Here is a 23,205-nt window from a genome sequence, read left to right as displayed (position 1 = left end):
TGATATGAAGATATCATCGACACGGCATGAAAGCGTATCTTTCGTTGCAGACTCTTAAATTCAACAATAGTTTAAGCCAGTTCCATGCCGCACTGACCAGCTCAGATCTCCAGGACCCACTTTGGGCCATCCAGCAAGCCCTGGAAGCTACCGAGAGACAGGGTCGCTCTGCTGCCCCCGGCACAGCCTAGACCCAGGCCATCAAGTTGCAGGATATTCATTAATTAAAGTTGTCTCCCTCACTTCCACGCTTGTGAAATCTGATGAAACAGCGGAGGTCTGCAAGCGCGGGTGCATAGCGCAGTGGGTGTGACGCTCGCTTTCGGACCGTGAGTACCCGGGTTAAAATCCCACCTCTCTCTCTTTTTTTTTCTCTCTCTGTCCCTTTCTTTCTCTCGCTCTCATTTTCTCTTTCTCTCGCCCATAGCAAGTTGTGTTGCAATTATCGGTACAATGAAATCATTTGGTTCCCACAAATGCATGTTCTGCAAGCCTGGGTGTATAGCCTAGTGGTTATGATACTCGCCATTGGACCGCGGGTACCCGGGTTCAAATCCCGCCCCGCGAAGAAAGTTTTTTTTTTGTTTTCATTTCTATCGTTTTCTGTCTGTCTTTCTCTCTCTACATCTCCCCTCCTCATTTCACTCTCTCCACTTCACTCGAAACTGCAAACACCATCTCTCCGTAGGGATCAACCTCGACCTTAAACAGCCCCGCTGTTAAAATAATTTTTTACTCATACAAGTTTGCTGTTTCCAGCTTCCCGATAATTAAGAAAATTTTACAGCTCTTTGCAAGTAAAGAAAGATCCATCAGCAACAGTACTTACTCGCACAAAAGGCAAAATTTGAATATAACAAGATTTCAATATAGCGAAGCAAATCGATGATTTTACCGACTTCATTGTATCGAGGTTTAAGGAGACAGCCTGGTTCTAAAAGTGAAATTTCTTATTTTTCACCCAATCTTGATGAATTTATGCATAGTACTTGATTAGTTTTTCCTGCCAATATGATTAAGTTTTTTTGTGCAGGTCAATTATTGCACAAGTTAATTAAAATAATAACATACTATTTTTTCAGGCCTCTATTGGGAGAAAGTAGGAAAATAAAATTTTAATTTTAATACCTGGATCTATAGCCCAAAACGTGATGAGTGCAAGCGTTTTTTAAAAAGTGACGAATATAAGTGCCAGTATAATACACTGAAGTTCACTTTTTGCAATGTGGAAATAATGCATCATGAAATAGAAGAAAATAATAAAATTTTGAAGCTATAACTTTAAAATCTGCTTGCATTATCGACTTATCGTAAGCCGCGTTCACATGAATGCAACAAGTGGCACATCAACTTTCTAGCGCATTGCATCCATGTAAACGGGGCTAATGCGCAAGGAACGCGTGGCACATTAATGTGCCAGACAAGGGTGGATTGAGACGAGTAAGTCGACCTTTGCAGCGCATATAAACGCGATCGCATTGCATTACCAATTATGGGAAGTGCAATTTGCTGTGGATGTGCTGCGCTCGCCAAGCTGCGGCGTGGCGTGACGCTGGAAGCGCCTGGAAGCGCTGCTTTGCCTCCGATGTGCAACACTGTGTGCCGTGGCACCATCGCACCTGTGGTGATGCAGTGCATGTAAGCACTGGCGCAGCATCGCATTACTCATGATGCACTACTGTCGCATTCATGTAAACGTGGCTATACATGCAGCTTTCTACTGCAAAATAATTTGGTTCTGTCTGCTATGGGTGCCAAGATATCAACACTGGCAGATTGCAGGATTAAAAAAAAAAAAAATTACTTGTCAGAAAATTGCAAAAAAAATAACTTGGGATAAGCGGGACATGGGTCTATGAAGTTAATTTTGTCATTACTTGACCGAAATAGTGATCCGTGAAGCAAGATATATTACAGATTAGAGCAAAAAAAGTTATATATTTAGTAAATGTAAGTTTTAAACATTTAATTTTCTTTCGAGATTTTTGCCCTCCTAGGACCAGGCTGCCCCCTCAAGTGTATTTCTCTAATACGCTTGTGAATAATGTACAGCATTCTAACAAAGAATTTTCAAATCCCGGTATTCATAACAATGGAAAGTTTCTGTCATTACACTGCACATTATAAAGCATGCTTTATTAAAAGCACAAAGGGAGAATTAGGAACAACTAAGCAAATTGTTTACAAACTCTGGGGTCTTTGGAGCACATGTGGTCGTGCATTATCATATAAAGCTCATAGAGGTAATATTGTGGGCCTATCATTAGTTGTGGATACCTTCGCAACCAAACCAGCCATGCACATAGTCTTCGGCCAATGTCAGAGTGATAAAAAAAATACAGTTCCTCTAGTTCAAATGGTCGCAGCAGATGGTGCCGCTATTGGATAAAGTATGTTACAATGAAAGGTACTACGATTTAACCTAATGAGAGGACAAAGGTAGAAAAGCTAGTATAATTAATTGTTTAGGGTGCCCTGAGACTTGCCAGTATTTTTTTTTTTTTGTTAAGAGGTCCCGGGCCTTCATTTAATGCAAAAAATGAAATGTTGGAAATATCATGTCACTACTCTTAAAATATAAACAAACAAATTCTGGAAGCGCAGAACTTGCACTACAAACCACCAACCATGGACTTCGCAGCTAGGCTTGTCTCATGCTTTGCACACAACTGGTGAGTAATGGATCCATTAGGCTTCGCTAGTTTTGTCTTGCAGAAAGCGCTGACGTGGCCAACAAGCATGCCGGAAAATTACAAAAACAAAAATATCGCTCTTCTTGCTACATTTGGTGGCCAAATTAGTATGCCGTCATGCAAATGATGTCAAAATTATTGAACAGCATGCTGTAAGGTGTCCTAAATTTCAGCCGTTATAGTACATTAGGTCTTCAGGGCCAGTGACAGAGCCACGAAGCTGCTTGAATTATCAGTGTCTGAATTATTGGTCGGCAACATGTCATACCAACAGCAGCATCAACAAAACCAGTTTCCAACTGGTTCTGTCGGAAAGTGGCCTCACAGTGGACGCAAGGCACACGCCCATCCACCAGATATCATTACACATTAGTCGGACCAATCAGATGGCTGCACGATGTGGACTACATTCACACCACACAATGTGTGCATGCCCCTCTCAGGAACTGTTGCAGGCACCACATGCAAACTGAGGCGACATTCTAACTGAAACAAGGGAGTAAATATAAGTGACCTGCTGTTGGGAAGCCTTGGACTCCAGGTAGCTTTCCGTGAGCACAATAATAACCACTTCCGCCCGTAACACCTGCTGTCGAAACTCGTACTTCCGATTGCTTTCCTTGTTTGACATGCTGTCACTGTCTGGAAGAAAATGAAGAAAAAAGACGTATATTAACATCCCACAGACACTTTTCACAAAACCAATGCATTCGGACATAATGGTTGTTGCAAAAGCACAGAGGCTGCAATCACACTTTGGGTTGCATATACATAGATGCAAGCTCCATAACATTCTTAATTCATGACTGTACCAAAAAGATCAAACTAACCAAGGGCTGAATTTTGTAGCAATTATTTTATTGAATAATTCTTCCAACCATTACATCAAAATTGTGTACGCAGCTACAACAGTGCAAACGTCAACATATCAAAGAGTTGTGACATCTTGTGCAGTAGTTTGGTCACAAGCAAGCCATGCTCTCGAAATGGCTTTTTGTCCTTTATCTTTTTAAGAAACGACATACTAACCTTTTATATAAAAAAAATATTACACAAAAACAAAACATGCAGATGGCTTTCATGTTTCAGTGGTGTGATGTGCTGTACCGACAACTCAAGGAAAGTTGAGTTTCAAGAGCTAACAGCAAAAGAAGTAAGGGAATCATTGCAAAATGCAGCCCCAGAGACTAATTAATTAGAGTAATTAAATTGACTAAATTCTGGGGTGTGACGTGCCAAAATCACAAAATGATTATGAGGCACGCCATAGTGCCTTCAGAATAATTCTGACCACCTAGTATTTTTTAACACACCTAAATGTAAGTAAACTTCCATTTTTGCATTTCGGCCCATCGAAATGCGGCTGCCGCGGAGAGGATCCAACCTGTGATCTCGAGGTCGGCAGCACAATGGCATTTATTTATTTATTTATTTATTTTATTCATTTATTTTATTTATTTATTTTCAATACTGCCACTCTCAGTTGAGAGCATAGCCACTAAGCTATTGTGAAGGGACCCCGGAGACTAAACATATAACTAGTGTGCATTTGTTGGTACATCATGCTATAATCAAGGACAGCTGCATGTGTCCCTCAAAGGAATTCTTTATTTTTGTATTCCTGCTGGGGAAGCTGTTTGCGAGATGCCAACACATAAAGGCAGGTGTTGGCCAGGAGGTACTTTGTGCACAAGGTCAGTGAAATCTTTCTCCTTATCCCCTGTTCAAATGACCTGTGTGTTTGTGGAACGAGCTGTCTTTTTTTGTTCCCACTTTTACGACTTCAGCTGTTCGTGCAGTGCGTTCTCGTTGTTGCTGAACAGCTAGCATTCTGGAACTCCTCCTTTTCGTGTAAGCAAACTATTTCTTGAAGCATGAAAGAATAAAACACACACACATGTGTAGCTCCCGTGTTGAGCGCGCTACACTCAGGCCCTCTTATGCACCATTTCATACATAGCAGGCAACGCTACAAAGGCTAGAGAGCCTCCTTTCACTGCTCAAATCTGTGTCCAAAAAGTAGTGCACCACATACGAAAGAGGGGTGCAAGTATGTGTTGTCTAATTCAATATAACATTAAGCCTCATACTTTTATGTATGAAATCTTCAACTTATTCACCATTAAAGTGGCACATTTCCACGACCAACGGCCCCAGCCCTTCGCTTGTGCTCATGACTGAAACATGTTATGTTGTGCAATGGCAACACAAAGGTTCTCAAATAATACAATACAGTGAAATCTCGATATAATGAACTTCCGGAGACCGTGGCAAATTGTTCGTTATTCTGAAAGGTCATAGTGAAAGCCCCAAAATTAACCATTCCGACCATCAACCGACATCAGTAGTACTGAGGATGAGCTATTCACAAAAATGTTGCTGTTGGCTCTCGGCCAGCGCTATTGCTTTTTTCTGTAGATTTCGCTGCCATGCACCACCTAAGCACAGTATAGTAAGAGTGGCGGGCGCACAAAAGACACTGATGCCGAGAAAACCACTGACAAAGAGGAAGCTCCGTGTCGCCTCCAAAGTGCAATGCTTCTCTTTGTTTGTTTTTCCCATTTCTTGCCGTCGACACTGCAGCTGTCTCACTCGAGGCAGACATGTTAACTATTCCAAACGCAAGCACATATAAACCACACCGTCTGGAAAGTGCGACCGCGTGGCATCCCCGTGAGCATGGAGGTTACATTTTTCCGCGTGCGTAGCTGGCACAGCCACAGGAGGAAGTACAAAAGAAAGAAGAGATATGCGCAGAAAGAAGGTGTAAAGAAGGATGAGATTCGTCTCCGTTTCTAGGTGACACCTTTCTGGGTGGAGCGTGCGCTCGTAATACTTGATGTGTCGTCTCTTCCGCAACAGAAAAAAAATAAATAAAAGAATAAGTCCCCTTCCGCGTTTTTCTTCTCCGGTGCCATGTCAGGTTTTCTGAACCCATACGCCACGGCGTCTGCTGTCTGTACCTTGTCGTCTGCTAGCCTACTGTTCCGGCTGCCGTGAAGGATACACAGAAATCTAACAACACCAGATTTTGAAACATTGATTTGTAGTACTGAGACATTGCTAATGTGACACAGAAACTAATAACGATGGTTATTCTTAAAAGTTTGGTATTCTGAAGTTTGTAGTACTGAAATATCTTTTACACTGAAACTACCATATTTTTGCATGTATAACCCCCGACAAAAACTGAAAAAGTTAACGGGTTATACACAAATTTTACTTGAAGGTGTAGCTTCATGGCAGTGCAGCTCACACTGCGGTGTAGCCACACCCCGAGGCAAAGTTCTCCGCCATTTGGTTTCGTTATCTCCTAGAAAATCTCACCATCTGCCCACCACTGCGTGTTGAAGCTCCCTTGTGCCCTCCTTCATGGCCATCCATTCTACTCCTCTTTATGGTGCGTATAGCCACTGGTATAGCGAAGAGTGCATGCGGCGCTGGTGAAATCGCCATTGCTCATGCGAGGGCAGCTCTGGCTGCACTGTCATCCTCTGTCACGTGAATGCTAGCTACGATCACGTCCATCGTGTGAATCAAACTTTATCAGCACCGCCGAAGTAGGGGGGAACAGAGCCGCTGGCCGAAGATACGATGTGGACGAGTAGTGCATTCGTGAATGGACTGTTTTTACAAAGATTTGAGCGTTACATTTATTTTTGCGGGTTATACGCACAATATTTTTTTTTTCTTTTCCGGCTGTTGTAATTGGGGGTGCAGGTTATAGGCTGAAAAATACAGTATAAGCAGTCAGCAAGGGATATCTGAAAAGTTTGTTAATGTTGTGTTCGTAGTAATGAGGTTTCACTGCATTTGATACAACCACAAGTTGTTAATATATGTGAAGTAGTTATTCTGCAGAAAGTGTCGCAGGTTAAAAACAACTGCACTTTGAAACATGTGGAGCGAGGTTTGTATGACCACAATTACGTTTGGCCTATTCTCCAAAGAGCGGAGGCCACATTGTCGTATCGACGTCAAACGACATTCCACTGAGTCAACGTGGACACTGAGATGCTGTCAAATTCGGCATTCCTACAAGAGGGCGCATTTATATTCTACCTTAACGACTTGCCGGTAACATCACTGTGAAGCCGTCTTTGGAGGCACATGTTATTCAAGGTGTGGGCTAATTGCCGAAGAAGGGGTGCATGCGTATTTAACAAGTTGCCCAAGCCAACCACATCCAAGAGGCTGCTAATTACCAAAGCAAAGTGTTGTGCCTAATGCCAACCCATCAAACCAGTCAAGTGGTTGAAAATTTTGGGGAGCGGCCTTTCTTCTGGCGGCTTGGGTTGTTCATCTCTGCCGGTCATCGCTGGGACAATGAGTATGGCGTATTCGCTTCCCCCTTTCCACTATCATCCTAAAGGCGACGTGTGTGCTTTGCGTTGACCTTCTCCTTGGAGGCGGGGTTTGTGATGTCTACATGACCAGCAGATCGGCCGAAGGAACATAACCCACTTCCCTAGTGAGTGATCTAGGGAAGAGGGATGGTATTTAAGAGACATCCTCTGTGTGTGGCGGGTGCTCTCACAGAATTATTTAGCATGCTCTGTCACCATCTAGAAGTGCTCCGAGAACGATGTGGCTGCGTGCTACGATGGAACTTGTGCTGTGCTCGTAAGTCATGCCAGTACAACTATGCCTTTGCCTTTAAATAAGTTTGCTCTATTTCCGCTTTGTGAATAAACCCGATGTTTCATTCCTCCAACCTCTCGACCTCGCGCTCAACCCGAAGGAAGCAACTCTCGTCAAGAAAGTTCAGCTGGATGACTTGGGCCAGCTCAGCCTCTGTGTGATGCCCAGTAGCGTAGGCCAGCTTTTCGAGACGCACTGGCAGCGTAGGCTAGAGAGCAACCCTCAGTCTGACTCCGAGACGACAGCACCACGCTAATGGCGCAGCTTCCACGGCATAGCCTACTAAGTATGAAATGGAGCATAGCTCAGAATACAGTGCAAATGGGGCCACTTGCCAACAGTGTCCATGCTGCAAGAAAACTGGAAGGATGGAATTCGAAGCAATGGAGGCGGCCGCGGCTGTCCGTGGCCAGTGCTCTGTGAATCCGACATGCCTCGACTGTCCTGCGAGCCAAAGGTTGGCACTGCAGAGGGCAGGGGCGTGCTGGGTGTGATGGTGCCCGTGCTGCTGGGACTCGATGCACCACCAACACCTGGCGGGCCCTGAGGTGTGCCCAAGCTATCCAACGAGCACCAGGCCTCATAACAATTGCGCTCGAGCAGACACTGCAGCCGGCAACACTGATACAAAAAAGGAGACAAACACAGACCTCGATTTGGTGATACAGTCAAACCACCAATAAAACAAACAGATATACTAAATTGCCAGATATAACAAAATACATATAAATCTGGCTGACCATGCATTACATAAATGAGTACATAGCTGAGCAGCCCTGTCTACAGCGCGCTGCCGGGCCTCTGCGGAACAAGGCAGCGCCGTCTAACGTTAGCTGCTGGGTTCGAGTTAGGTGTCCACTGCGCACGCGCTGCAAAAAGAGCCTGGTGCTGCTCATCGCTTCCTTGTCCAGTTCCCACCTTGTGCGTTCGCTTCCCGCCGCCACAGCCGCACTGCATGCGTATATGGCTTTAATATGACGTTATCACGGCGGCCAGTGCAGCGCCGTGCCACCGTGTTTTATGCGTGCAACGAGGTGGCCAGGCAAGCAAGCGCACAGCTGCAGCACACGGAGGAAGCTACGGCAGCTAGGCTCAAAACGCACACGAGGCGGCCATTTTTTAATTAAATGCCGATGGCTATGTGGTAACGCAGATTTAGGGTCGTACTCAATTCTAACGTGCACGTAATTTTTGGACCTGTTTTATCGGAAAAAAAGTGCACATTAGATTCGAGTAAATACAGTAACTGGAACCCAGTGGCTAACGCTAGATGGTGCTGCCTTGCTCCGCAGAGCCCTGGCACACACTCTAGACAAAGCTGCTCACCTCAGTACATACTTGCCAACCCGTGAACGTAAAAATTACTAAAGTTCATAAGAATTTCACTGACACGACACCGAAGGGGTGCGCAAAAGGGGAATAGCACGCTTTCTATCATTGTTGTTGTTGTAATTATTATTATTATTATTATTATTATTATCATCATTATTATGTTATCAATTATTATTATTATTACGACAGGAACTTGTTTGGATAAACTTTGAAGGAAGCTTCGGAGACTACCGAGTGAAATTTTTTCACGAGATTAGTTCTCGTGAAACTTGACACAAGATTAGTAAAATCGTAAAACAAGACCAAATTAGTAAACTTTACAAAACGTTTGGTACAATTGGTGGGCATGTGAGTGTTGGTGAGTGGGCATGTGAGAAAATGGAATATACGAGAAGATATCAGCACAAGCGAAGCAAATATTTGCTTGCTCGCAGCTCGAAATATGTATTCTTGTTGTAAAAATGTCACACTCAGCAAGTGAAACTTAAGGCGGCACATTCTTTCATAGTAGTTGACCTTTAAAGCTCTTAAGTAGAAGGCGCTGTTAGTATAAGAAGTTTTTTTTTTTTAACAATGCTTATATGATTCATGCAAGCACTCACAAATTCTTTGTCTTGGGGGTGGGCACTAATTACAATGAAAGGCCGATGATCTGGGCACAGTAAAGGTGTAGCACTGTCCGCTTGTGCAACAAGGGCCTGTGGCTATAAAGAAAAATGAGAAATAGCACATTAGCACTTGCCTGATACACTTAAGGTATAAGAGTACATTAAGTCAGCACTGCAATACAGCCAGGCAATCTTCCAGCAGTGAAATAAGAAATGCACTGCCCTAACAAAAAGATCTTTCACAGATGTATGCCAATCTGACAACTGATACATCAAAGACAACAAAGACGTATAAGTGCACAACGTTCAGAAGAACAGTCGACTTCCGTTAATCTGACCCTATGGGATCAAAGAAATTGATCGAATTATCCAATGGATTGAATTAACAAGATGCAGAAAAAACACCATTTGTCCTATTCTAACACTCCCACGAATCAAACACACGCCCATTTTCTATGTGTCCAAAGTAGAAAACTAGCGTAGCAGTGACTTTAAAGCTCCTAAACAAAGTAGAAATGTTAGCTTCGCCACATGGTTTTTGAAGTCAGCTCCACCGCAATACATCCAGGTTATGTGGCAAAGCATACGACTATTGCGACGGCGGTTTTGGTTTCGTGTCCGATTGCACCGCGCTGGCAATTTTCACCACAAATCTCTTTAAAGTAAAGAAAGGTGCACATTTGAGTCAAGTAAATACCGTAATCAGACATTGTGAGCTGCGTTGATTGCTTGAAAATCTTCCTAGGACGGGTCAAACATAGGCGTTTTCAACAATAGATGTGTGTTCAATGCATTCACTGTCCCATAAGCTAGTCTAGTTATGTAGCAGTTTTACAACCTGTAAATTTTCTTTGCAATAGGCCTATTTACATGTATCTACGGTACACAAGTCCTTCGGGAGATTTTTCTTCTTTTTCCACAACTTCCAATTTTTTTTTTTTGGCAATCGTTTATTTAGCATTTTCAGAAGCTAGTCATATAGCAGCCATTCATTCTTAGAAAGCTTCTTAACAAATTATGCACTAAAGATGTTGAAAGGCTATTCGTGCAGTTTTTAAAGTGGCAATTAGTGATTTTGTCTTTAAAACTGATTCTAATTTTCTCTGATAGATAGCTGTCTTTTTCTTACTTGTCAGTACAAACGTGGTGCCTAATTATACCAGACTATTCCTGTTGTAAATGCACATGTCTGCATTTGTCTATTCAATATTTTATTTGATATTACTTACTATATTCATATTCTATTCATATTTGAAAATTTTGATACTTGAACACCTCTACATATAAGCGAACTTAAACAAAACTTAATCAGCTTAACACAAACAGTACATTGCTCTAATGGGGAGTAAGCCAGGCAGAATGTTCATGGATGCGAAGTTGCGTTGTATAGTTTCATCTATGATCAACAACGAACTAGCCCACACACAACTGTTGATTACGCTGAATGTTCCTGAAAGACTCAACACACCTGGGGGTTGCAGCTTTGTCAAGCTGTCCTAAACATAAGACAGCCTTTTCTGCAGCCCCTCTGTCTTCGTGTTCGTTTCAAGACGAAAATAAATTATTGTTATTATTCTCTTCCCACCCACAAACATTATTGGTTAAACATGCGCTGCAAAAGAAGAGTCACAAAATACAGTTTCTCATTCATCGTCGAGCACATTAATAACCGGAGGAAGTTCTGTTGCCCTAATGCACCAGAATGAAAACAGTCCCTGTTGTGATTGTTCAAGAAAGGAGCCTATACATCTCTACAACATACAAACTGAATACTAAAGAGTAATACTTAGAATAAAAGATTTTAAATCAGATGATGAGAGCTCCAACTGCCATTGGAGCAGTTAGAGCTTTTCAACGCCATTGGAGAAACCCACAACCAGGAAATTGCTAAGGGAGCAAGTTCACTTACCTCACATTTACCCTTGTCAGTGTTGCATTTAGCTTTAAAGCATTCTATAAAGTGGTAGTGTTTTAAAAAAATGTTGCAGTTTTGCCCGAAAGACGATGCATCGATTGCGATAGTAAATTAGCAGACAGCTATATGAACTGAGGATAGTAGTTTTATCGGCCGTATAAACTTGTAAAAATTTGCTCACTAAGTAAATTAACGAGCACGGTGTCACGCGTGCCCAGGTAAACATGAACACATCCCGCTCGATGACAACGGAAACTGGCTGTTAAAACGCTGGAGTTAGTAAGTGCAGCAGCAACAAGCGAATTGACCTTCGTGCCGTCTCTCGCTTCAACGCGAACTAAACGTCGAAAGCACAGCGCACACGAGGCTACCGACACTATACTCGCAGACAACTTTCTGTGGTTCCGAAGGGAAAGCTGCGGGCACGTGAAGTAGAACCCCCACCCCCCTTGTGTCTCGCGTGTGACAGAAGTGTGCTCCCGCCCCGCCTTTCTCCCTCGCACGTGCGAGATTTAGCCGCAATCGTCGGCTTACCCTCACAACTTTTACTCGCACGTACAGTGTACGGTGCGCAGCGACGATGTTACCGTGTTCGGACTTTATACGGAACCTCACAGCGACGACCACGTCCGCAGCGACAGCAGAAATGCGCTTGGAGTGTCCATGTAATTGGTATCGCAATAAAACACTTAAAATTTTCGTTGTGCAAGAAAATGATGTGCATATTTTCACTTTACTAGAGGTGCAGCTCGCACCCAGGATGGAGGTGAAACTTTATTATTTACCTAATCTTTCAGAGTAGCCACATGGCAACAACACTGCAATACAAGTTGTTTTTTTTCCGAACTCTCATCCTCAAGTAGACTTCAGTCCTGTAAGGAAAGCCGATTTTATCTCCACGATCTTACTCGCATCTTATATGGCACACAGAGGTTGTTATCGTATGTAGTATTAAAGGAAAGTGGTATGCTTACATTGGCCGCATTCCCAAATGCCACTTCCTTGCACTGCCTCAAGATGCCGTAGATATCATTGGCAACACGTTCTACAGAGCGAGTCTCCCAAGTACGAACACTTTCTTCTTCTTCGCCATCACTTTCACGCGAACCTGGGAGTGTTTGAAAATAAGGTAATGTTAGCAATCGCCAAACAATCAGGAATTCCAAGCAACTTAAAATTTTCAGATATCCAGAGGTGGTTGCAGGAAGTTGCTCGCCAATGAAAGGAGCCTATTTGAGACGAGGGAGGGAGGGGCGTTATTACCTGTTTCTTATGACAAGGCCCCAGTATTCAACAGCATCAAATCACGATTACTTAAATGTTGCTCATTCATAAAACCAAGCCAGTCATATCTCTGCCGATAAGCACAGGTTTCTGCACATTTTATTAATATGGAAACATATAGCAGATGTTGCTTATAATGCAACGCACTTGCAGACAGAACTACACGGTTCAGACATGAGATAACTGAAGGGTGAAGCTATGTTCCTTGGTTAGAAGAGAGGAAGTTGGTCCAGATGCACACTGGAATATAGCATAGTAAATAAAGTATGCAAGAACGTTAATCATATCCATAACTAGCCCATGGCTATGAACCCAGGTGCGTCTATCCTCACTTATTGTATACCGTTTTTTTTTCCCCGGATGAAATAAAAATTTCATTTTATTTCAAAGAAGCACTATTTTGTGTTTTTACTACTTATGTGCTGCATAATAATATGCTACACTGACTTTGAAAATGTATTCCTTGTGTTCTGACAACAACCAGCTACATCCTCTTATATAATAATAATAATAATAATAATAATAATAATAATAATAATAATAATAATAATAATAATAATAATAATACCTGTTTAAGACACCATGGCCATAATAATTTCACACTAAAGGTAAAAAAAATATTTTTGTAACCTAGTTGGCCTCCCCTTTGTTGGGCCTCTATCTTCCATGAATACACAATACAGTGGCGCACCGACAGGGGGGGAGGGGGGTTTCGGGTGTAAACCCCCCCTGAGGCCGAGTTAACCCCCCCACGCGTCCAGCTCCACCTGTCCAACGTGTACCTTCAGTGCTCTGTTCACAGTGTCATTACAATTCAGAAGGTGGCCTGAGGTCGAATGTTCTTGATTAACAAAAACACTCTATCACTGTCTTGTATTTATTCATTCACTCTTAAATTACTTTGAGTAAAATACTGAAGAAATAAACATCATCATCCATAGTGTCAGTATATTAGTATAATTATTAGGCATTTTATTTGCTGTTGGATTCCTCTGGCTAAAGCAAGGAAATTGAATATTATGCAAAGTGCTAGCTTCCCCCCCCCCCCCTCCTGACAGAGATCCTGACACAATACTATTCATAAAAATGCTGCTAGATAAGTCATGCAGCAAGACAGCTTCACTACTGTAAAAATCAAATTTAAATGAGTAAATTGATCTATACCTTGTTGTACTTCGTGTGCTTTCCTCCAGTCAATGTATTGTATAGAAGCAAACTGAATGGCAAGATGGTTAGGAGGCCAAGACTTCATGAAGTTCACAGGAATGACAAACTTGCCAATGTAATCAGCAAGCTTCACCTGTATGACCAGATATTTAAACAGTGTCAGAAAAGACGTTTACAAAGAAACTTACGCACCTCCGAATTCTGGACAAGCTCAGCATCTACAATGCAATTTTGTACTAGCAAAGCATGGCTGTTAATATGATATGAAGTACATAATATGAAGTACTGTATTTTTGCCCGTATAACCTGCACCAAAAGTTCAAAAAATTTAACAGTGAAATTGGGGTGTGGGTTACATGTGAACTTTCCCTTAAGGTGTGGCTTCATGGCAGTGTGGCATGTGCTGCCGTGAAGCCACACATCAAGGCAAGTTTCTCCATCATTCAGTTTCGTTATCTCCTTGGGAACCCCACCCTCTCCCCACCTGTAAGGCCTCATGCTTGTTTCGTATACTTTCACAGCATCACGACTTGCCCACTTGTTATGTGTACAGAGCAGGGGTCCTCTCCCCTACACGTCCGGCTGGCAAGTGCTTGGATTTTCTTTTCGTTTTTGAGTGCTCGGAGAAGTCCATGTTATGTCGAGTGACGAGTCACAGTGCACGCCATTGAGGGATAGTACGGATGCGAATAACGAATTCGGAGAATGTGGTCCTTTAAATAGAGTTCGCATTCTGCCGATGGCCATATGGGCAAACGTCGAGTGAGACTGGTGTACACGGCGCCTTCTCCCAAACTCTTTAGTGGCTAGAGACACCGCCCAGGTTTGAAATGGCCTGGCAATTAATTGTACGTGCCTAGCATATCCCACCTCAACCGTTACTCACAAGTTGGAATGGGAAACGTAGTTGTGAAAGAGAGAAAATAGCCTTGTTTTCTAATATCTTTACTTTTAAGAGTAGGCTCGTTGCTATGGGCTGTGGCCTACCAAACTTTTCCTCTCATTGACAATTGCGTTTGTAGGACGGGCCATCGGTGCTACCGCCATTTTTCTTTGTCTGCTTCAGTTATATTAATCCAGACGATATCCTGTCCCTCAGTCTGGGCTGAAATCAGGATTGTTAATATAAACCAGTAAGGCTCCGGACAAGGTACATTAAAAGGAATCTGGGCTGTAATCATATTTGCTGATCGATCAACGAGGCACCATCTGGGCTCCAACAGTTATTGAAATAGTCGAAGAGTAAGACACGGAAGTTGTAATTCATTTCGTTGCAATTCATTTCATTGTAATTCATTACGTACAAAAGTTTCTTCTCCATTTAGTCTACATCACATCCTATCAACATTCGATCATCATTGCCGATCATCATCCAAGAAACTTCATATTTCAACGAAGAACGGATCAAATAAGAACCGGACATGAAACAAATACTCCACCCCTGCGTGTTGAAGCTCCTTCATGGTCGGCCATTCTCCTCTTCCTTAGGGGTCACTATATTGTATTAAGTAGTTAGCAAATAGCACATGCAGCACCGGCGAACTAGAATTCAGAATCACGATGAGCTGCGCTCAATGAGCATCCTTCACAGCGCAGCAAATGTTGAAGATCATTAGTATCGCCAAGAGGGGGCGACCAGAGCCGCTGGTCAAAGAAACGATGTAGACGAATCGTGCATCCGCGAATGAAGACTGCTTTTTGCAAATATCTGAGCATTGTTGTATGCAGTCAGTTCTGTGGTTTATACACACAGATCTTTTCTTTCTTTTCCAGCTGTTGTAAATGGGGCATCAGTTACACGCGGAAAAATACAGTATATGCAATAGGCTTTAGGTGTGGCAATTTAATAAGTTAGTTCTAAACTAAACTATTTTACACAGCTAGGGATATTGTTTACTATCAACGTCCAGAAAGAGAGAAGAAATAATTTTTTAGCTACTTAGAGTGATTAACAAAGAAAGGGCACAGGCAGAATCAAAGCAATGTTTGCATCATGGCATTATTTGAAGTCAGTCAAGCAATCTTTCAAATGCTCAAATGTCACCTGTAGTAAAGAGGTGTGTTAGAAACAAGAAGTGATAAGTAGTCCGAATCATCTAACTTGCACGCCAGCCAATGCGACCAGCTTAGCCATATATGAGTGAGCAATTTATTTGAGAAAAGCAAATAACATTTTACTGCTGTGCAGCAAAATTTAGAAAAGAGAAAGAAATTAACCAAATCACATACCTCTTTATTGGTGTATGTGGTGTTCCCATATCTTGCCGTTACCAAGGGAACAAATATTGTGCAATTTTGAATGGCATCATTCAATTTGTTCTGCCAGTCATCACCAGGTACAATGTCATCTTGGTCCTTTCAGAAAGATATAATTAAGATGAATGTTATTACGCTACATGAGCATTTAACAGTAAATTAACAATAATCAAGTGTCACTGACAATTCGCAGGAGATATTCAAACCTAAGCAGTCAAAATTTTGTAAAAGAAGCTCAGCAGCTACATCAGTAACACTTGTACAGGTGCATCTTGTGGCGAGGTGCACATTTACAGCTAAATAACTTCACGAAATTTGCTAGTAAAGGCTTGCTTAGATTTAAAATTCCTTTAGAGATTGGGCTTATATTGCAAAGATAAAGGCAACTGTTGTTGGAGGCCAACATATATGTTTGAGCGCATCCTTTGAGATATCAAAAGCTGCCTTTCAGCCCGCCTCATTACCCTATGCTGCACATCCTCTCTTTAATTTGATTGACAAGTGGGCAAACCAGCGTTTTCAGCCTTCCTGCTTATACGCCCATATCAGTTCTTGTGCTCCAAGATATGGTGTTCCTTACTACCTATCTCATACATTCACAAAGGATTGTGGCATGGCTTTTCGAGACATCTTTGATACCTAGTATTTCAGAGCACACCCGGGCTGGCTGATACAATGAGATGACAAAATTGGCTTGCCTCTGAAAATTACCGGCGTAAGCAATTTTTGATATAAATAAAATGTGTACTGTGCAAATATAAATAAAAAAAACACATTACTATCACCTTAAGGGATAGTAAATTATACCTATTCTAAATCTATAGCTGCAACAATGGCATTTTCACACCTACAAGTGTCTACAAAAAAATGTGGAAGCTCAACTTTGAAAAGCCTGCTGTTGTCCTTTTCTTGTACGACTATTAGTTGCACTTTAAAACAGCAGCATACAGTTCAAGACAGCAGCAACACTCATTGAGCTTTATTAAATGTTAAACATGCCTGTACAACGTTTGAATGGACTATTTGACTCGAAATTTAATTTATTTATTTGCCTAAGATGCTGAAAGTGGAATTCAAAAAGGATGAAGCACACTTTGCTTAAGCATTTGAATTAGCAAACATTTTTTTTTTTAGCTAAAACTGCTTCTTCACTGTAACTACTCCTATCTTTACATTTTTCAACTGTTTGTTGAGTGTGTCTTGGTCATTACACCCAGCATCCATGTGAAAATAATCACTCATTTTATGGTGCCTGTAAAAATTACAATGTGGCCACATCCATTTTAATGAGTAATCAATGTTGTACAGCACAGTCTGATGCTCGCTAATGCTAAACTTGGCCACTGTGAAAAAAGAAATGAGGAAGAAATGCAACTGCGCATGGTTCATCAAATGTATAAAACAAAAACAAAAAAATTAACAGATAAATGAAAAGAAATAACATGTGCACAGTATCCCTCAAGTTTGTCACACATCCATTTGACTGCTACTGTAAAAAAGATGCCCAGCGTCCACCTTCAGGGAGTCAAAGTGTGCAGCGAAAATCTAGAGTGACATGCTGTTGACTACCTTCTATGCCACACAGGGCTGGCAGCCAGAACAACATGATGTAACTGATATCAACATCACTCTGCACTCAACTGCTTCAAATACAAACTGTACAAAGCCACCAAGCTTCAATGTAGAGCGCAAGGACAGAAATGTGACATGCTCCTGCAAAAAGAATGAAGTTATCAACTTGCGGCAAAGGAAAAGTGAAGTCTGTACAAAGTACCACAAACTGTTTTGTGTTGGAAGGCTAGATGGTGCTACCATCTAGCCTTATTTGTATGCTGTAAAACAAAATGACAATAAGTCAACGTGAAAGACAACGTACATGGTATATGTACTGAAATTTGGGAATTAAAAATTATGCAAAGTGGCATGATTGCATGATATCTTTGATATATTTCCTTTGTTCCATTGTCAGACCTTACTTTTTGTCCAGACCCTCTATTTCTTTTATTCATGTCGACTTTTTTGTTTTTTATTCACTTTTTTCTATGCACATGTATGTAGTCACCGTCTTCTTTCTCAAGTTGACATGCCTTCCTTTTTTTTGACCGAGAGACCAGATGGGTGGATCCTAGAAATAGTGCGGCTTATGGTGCAATGTGGTTAATTTGGTACTATCTTGGCGCTAGTTATGCTCATACCATTCATTTGAGCTAATCCGCGACTAAGTCTTGCTTCTTGTCTCGTTGAGACCTATATTTTGATACCTTCTTCAGGCTCGAACGACACTTCAAAGGAATTGCCCCTTTTGTTAAAAAGACAGGTAGCTAGATCCCAGATACACCAAACCCGCATAAAGTCAGCAAACAAGACTGTCTTCAAAAAATAAAAAATGTATAACGAGGCTCGGTGAGCCATGGCATGGGGAACATGCAGATGAGTTTGCACTCATATGCGCAAGAAAAATGTTGTTTGTGCGGTGTCACCTTCTATAAGTGATCAAAACATTAACCTTGTGTAATGTTTGACAAATATTCAGTGTTTTTCGCACAATGAAGATCAATTCTAACAGCTGCTCTGCTGTTTCCTTTCATATTGCTCAAGGTTACTCGTTCAGAGCTGGAAAGCGATGAACCCAGATAACATTCGTAAATCACAGTAGTTCTTTTGCACCTGGTGGTAACAGCCACCAGCCACCATTTAGCCACATTGCTTCCCATCCCAGTCACAGCTTCCATAATCCGTCATGCTGTACATCGAATGCTTTGACTTTGCTGGCGGGAAACTTAAAAACTGTTCTGCAGTAGCCTATCTTTCGTCCCACTGTTTGTGCCGTTTTTTTCTGATGTTTGAAAACTCGTCCTTTAACTGTAATTCTTTCTGCACTAATTAGACCTTTTATTCATCAAACAAATGCAAACTGAATTTGGAGTAAACTAAGCTGTCCACTAATGCACAAGAAACTAGGTGCATGGAGTTGTGTTTATAATCCCTTTATGGAGTTTTGAACGCCCTGAAAACTTTTTTTATAATAAAGGTCATTCAAGGTTTTCAGGATGTTGTTTGAAGTTTGTAGTGTAGCACCCTTTGGACAATTTAGTAATGAAAATGTTAACACAGATAAAATACAAAGATAGAACAGGTTATTGCCAAACAACATAGGAACCATGTTCAAGGAACACTTCCATGACATACCAAAAATACTTGTGCTCCCAAAACCTCAAGCTGTGCTTTGAGCTTCCTTGCATGTTCATCTGCTTCACTACGTGCATAACTTATGACAATGTCCTTCTTCGAGACCTCTTGTATTGTGAAGCCAGTACTGCAAACAGCAGTAAAGAGAAAAAGAATGTCAGCACAGCAGCAAATGGATGGCTGGCAAAGAAAACGTGTTCATTAAATAAACGTAATTGTACCTGTGCTTTTTGCGCTTTCTGCAGTCCCTGTTCCCCCGCAAATGGAATGGTGTGGTAGCCTTGTTTTGCGGCAGCTGTATGGTTACGACGCCTTGACAAATCACATCCCAAGCAAAGAGCGCCTGCTCTTGGGCATTGAGAACAGGCCAGCCATTCCTATCACAGAAGGCGAACTCTCCATCTAAAAGCTATGTGAACACGCAAACATTAAAAAAAAAAAAAAAAAACTCTGGCATCAGCTAAAGATTCCCCAGAGAAATAGAGGTACAAGACTGCCACCCCAAATTATCACTTACCTGCTCATTTATCTCGGAACGAAGATCTGTTACGCTGAGGTTCCGATCAGCAAAGACAAAGCCAATAACAGACCCGCCAGCTTTTCTAACCCCAATTCGCCATCGATCTGGAACCAAGGAGTAATATACGTAACAATTATACAACTACAGGCCATCTTAGTTGTGCATCAAGGCTACACATGTACTTACCAAAGTTCCTCGTAATAAACAGAGCGTTGGTGCCTTTCAAAACATCGATGGCGTTTATATGCTCTTCCTGGTGCTTCAACACTGGAATCCTAAAGGAAGACAAGCTTTTCACACCCTTAAATACAAGCAAAATGTTCACCGGCTTTTGAAGCGATCGGCAATTGGATCGTTATGGTGCAAATATAAAGCACATTTTATCCATTCATAACAAATTTCTGCTCTCTTCGTTCACTTAACTACAAAACACAGGATGCAATACAGGGGTCGCAAACGCACCTTTCTTGAGTCAGGAACAGAAAGTCGCGGTGGAATGTTGGCAGCTCATGGGCCATAAGTTCCCTCACATCTTTGAGGTTCACGTTCACGTCGGACAACCTAATCACACCCAAGACATCGCTTTTCTGACTAGCTTGATTTATGTCAGCTTCCCCAATCACGTGAACTCCAACCAGGAGGGAGCTCATGATCTGCGGGGAAAAAAAATGCAGAACGCCCGTGATCGCCAAAAATTTTCAGATAAGCACACGACTACGACGATTAGATAGCGCAGGCCGCTAGAATGAACTGACTTTGGTCCCTCTTCTTGTCACGCACGAACAAAGAGAAGTCTGATTTCAACAAGTGTAGGTCAAATATTGCATTTCCGCGCGCAAACCTTTCGTAAGTAAACTCAGCAGTAGGCTCGTAAAGTCGAAGTCACGCGTAACATCGATTAAAGAACCCACTTACCAGGTGCAGTAGCTCTCCCCGGCGTCCAGAGCGATCGCGGCTGGCTCGTTACGAGCACCAACTTGTGCTAACGGCGCACGAAAGAAAGTGCAGGTTTCCGTACTGCCAAACACCGGCTACACGCGACCACAGACTGATGCGTGTGCGCGGGTTGTAGGAAAACGCAAACCTGTGACGTCACGCTTGTAAACATGCCAACGTTGCCAGCCCTTTCTCAATATTTGAGTCCTTTCAGCATCTGCGAACGGGCGCAGTGCGCATGCGCTACAGCGCGCACCGCACACGCGCGCAATACCTAATTATAGGCCACGGTGACAAAGACTTGCGTACTGTGTACTCACCTTCCGGGCATACCTACACCCCTCCGTACAGGTTTTCCCACCGGATTTTCCCGCAACCAGGCCTGTTACGCTCCAAACGGCACGCCAAACATCCCTTCAGTCGATTGAACCAGCTATCAGCAACCGACGGTTATGTAGCAAGGAAGCACTCGCACACAGTCCCATAAAAGCACCACCACACCACAACAAAAAATTCAGAGAAATGTTTTTTTTTTTATTTTCTGCTACAGTCCAATTCGAAATATGAAAGAAGGAGCACCACACACACATACACACACATCGCTTTGCACTCAACTGCTTCAAATACAAACTGTACAAAGCCACCAAGCTTCAATGTAGAGCGTAAGGACATAAATGTGACATGCTCCTGCAAAAATAATGAAGTTATCAACTTGCGGCAAAGGAAAAGTGAATCGTAACAAGCTCTTCACACGGTTGGCTAGCATCAAATGCGGCTGCACATTCAGTAGCAGCTGCTCACCAAGTGGCGCAAAAAGTGCAGCACAGAATTGATAAAAACAGCTTTCCTTGCTGAAGGCACGTAGTAATAATAATCTCATTGAAGCTTTTGAAAAAGAGAAGGCATTTCAAAGGCCGCACTTTGCAAAACCATTTGCTGGATGGAAGAGTCCACACAACGTAACTCACGAGTGTGTAGTTTTTTTCTGCATAGCACCTCTTTATCAGTTATAAACAGCAAAAAAGGAGCAAGTACGTGCACTCAAGAACAATGAAATCAAACTGAAGGCGTGCTTGTCTTGTGCCCTCAATCGCATTCAAGAAAAACCTCGCAGAGACAGGCCATTCTACAAGGCTGCTTGAGACATTTACAAATGATAAGAAATTGAAAGAAAGAAAGGCCATGCACTATTTCTGCACATCTCGGTGTGTAAATGTATGCTACGCACAAAATGTGTACAACATGTGCTACATATATCCACTATGTTTAGCACCATCTGAGTGAATGGCTATAGATACGAAAGAACACCTCCGACCACATCGCACATATGGCAACAACGAGCAGCATGCAACAACACTTGCCTTACTAATGCAAACTTGCTACACAGTGCATGAAGTACACAAGAGCAGCATCAACACGCTATGATTAAAAAGTTAAAATGCTACATTGCAACAAAAAAAAATGCTAATGTGTATGTGCTATATTACATGCATAACATTTTCTTGTCAGAAATGACCAAATGTAGATCTTGTTCTAACATATTGCAGCAAACAATCTGACGAAGACTGTATAATACAACAGTAATGCAGGGTCAAAAGTAAGACTTATTGCATCAACCTTCACTTTATATACCACTAGAATGAAGAACACAAAGAAACTGAAATGCTCAGTACAATGCTCCAAGCAACTTCATTAGAAAGGCGAGTGCAAAATGCCAATGTGCAAGCTGCTGTTCACCTGCTTACTGCTGTAGAAATGGGCCCAATAGCTAAAACTCAAGAGTGACACCTCCAGATAACATCCATGGCAACACATACCCAAAAGTGCAGCTGAAGAGCAGACATGAAACAATAGTGCCCCAATAAAACTGTGCAGTAAACATAACCTGTCAGCAAGGACCATACTGTCGCAAAAGCTTGTGCATGTAAAATGTTTCCAAAGATGGCTCAATGCCCCGCTGTAGGCAAGTCACTTAACTTATGCGAAATGTAGCCAAAGGCAGGCACCAAATAACCAGGGAGCGCATTGTGCTTGTGACAGTCAGCCCTACCAGTAATGTCAAGAGCTTTTCATGCTTACAGCGATGCCTAAATAGTAAATTGGCAAGTAGCGATTACAGCTCAAGTTAACAGTTTTTATGACAGATGTCGTCGTGACCCCCCCCCCCCCCGCCCAATTTGACTAATAATAAAAGTTGAAACAAGCAAACTAATTTTCCTTCTATACTAACCACCAGCCCTACCTGTGGTGTCAAGAGCTTGTACCACTGAGTGATACAACAGTACAACAGCGAGAAGTGATCGCCCCCCCCCCCCCCCCCCAGCTCAAGTTCTGTTTTTCTCCAAATGCCTAGCAACCTCCCCCCCAGTACAATTTTACTAAGAATAAAAGCTGGAACATGCAAAATAGTTGTACTTCAATACCAATCACATACACACTGGGTGTGCAGAAGCATGGAACAAAAACCTTCAGGCACCCAGTACAAGCAATCTGGTAAATTCAGCAAAAATTCAATCAGATCAGATGCTTCCAGAAAACAGCACCAATATTTACTTAAGACCAAACTTGTTTTCAAATCCCAATGGACAAGCCACTCAGAGACATGCCCGCTCGCTCTCATGAGACATCTCGTTAGATGTCAAGCAAAAGTGAAACTAACCCCAC

The 23,205-nt window shown here is 42.2% G+C and overlaps 1 protein-coding gene across 1 annotated transcript in view; it reads right to left on the bottom strand.

Moving 5' to 3' along the window:
• Positions 1-21,001, bottom strand: part of LOC119449996 (uncharacterized) — a 53,712-nt gene extending 32,711 nt beyond the window's left edge. Inside the window, exons 1-12 of the mRNA XM_049665566.1 lie at positions 20,521-21,001; positions 20,068-20,258; positions 19,792-19,880; positions 19,603-19,709; positions 19,307-19,494; positions 19,086-19,212; positions 15,870-15,995; positions 13,638-13,773; positions 12,164-12,297; positions 9,269-9,370; positions 7,666-7,955; positions 3,208-3,331 (exon numbers count right to left, since the gene is read on the bottom strand). Of these exons, the coding sequence (XP_049521523.1) occupies positions 3,208-3,331; positions 7,666-7,955; positions 9,269-9,370; positions 12,164-12,297; positions 13,638-13,773; positions 15,870-15,995; positions 19,086-19,212; positions 19,307-19,494; positions 19,603-19,709; positions 19,792-19,880; positions 20,068-20,255 (1,611 nt within the window). The 5' untranslated portion in view covers positions 20,256-20,258; positions 20,521-21,001. The remainder of the gene's footprint in view (positions 1-3,207; positions 3,332-7,665; positions 7,956-9,268; positions 9,371-12,163; positions 12,298-13,637; positions 13,774-15,869; positions 15,996-19,085; positions 19,213-19,306; positions 19,495-19,602; positions 19,710-19,791; positions 19,881-20,067; positions 20,259-20,520) is intronic.
• Positions 21,002-23,205: the final 2,204 nt, after the last annotated feature.

Source organism: Dermacentor silvarum, chromosome 4, assembly GCF_013339745.2.
Source record: "Dermacentor silvarum isolate Dsil-2018 chromosome 4, BIME_Dsil_1.4, whole genome shotgun sequence".
Lineage (NCBI taxonomy): Eukaryota > Metazoa > Arthropoda > Arachnida > Ixodida > Ixodidae > Dermacentor > Dermacentor silvarum.
Note: the sequence above shows the minus strand (reverse complement) of the source record. Positions and strands in the feature narration are given on the sequence as shown.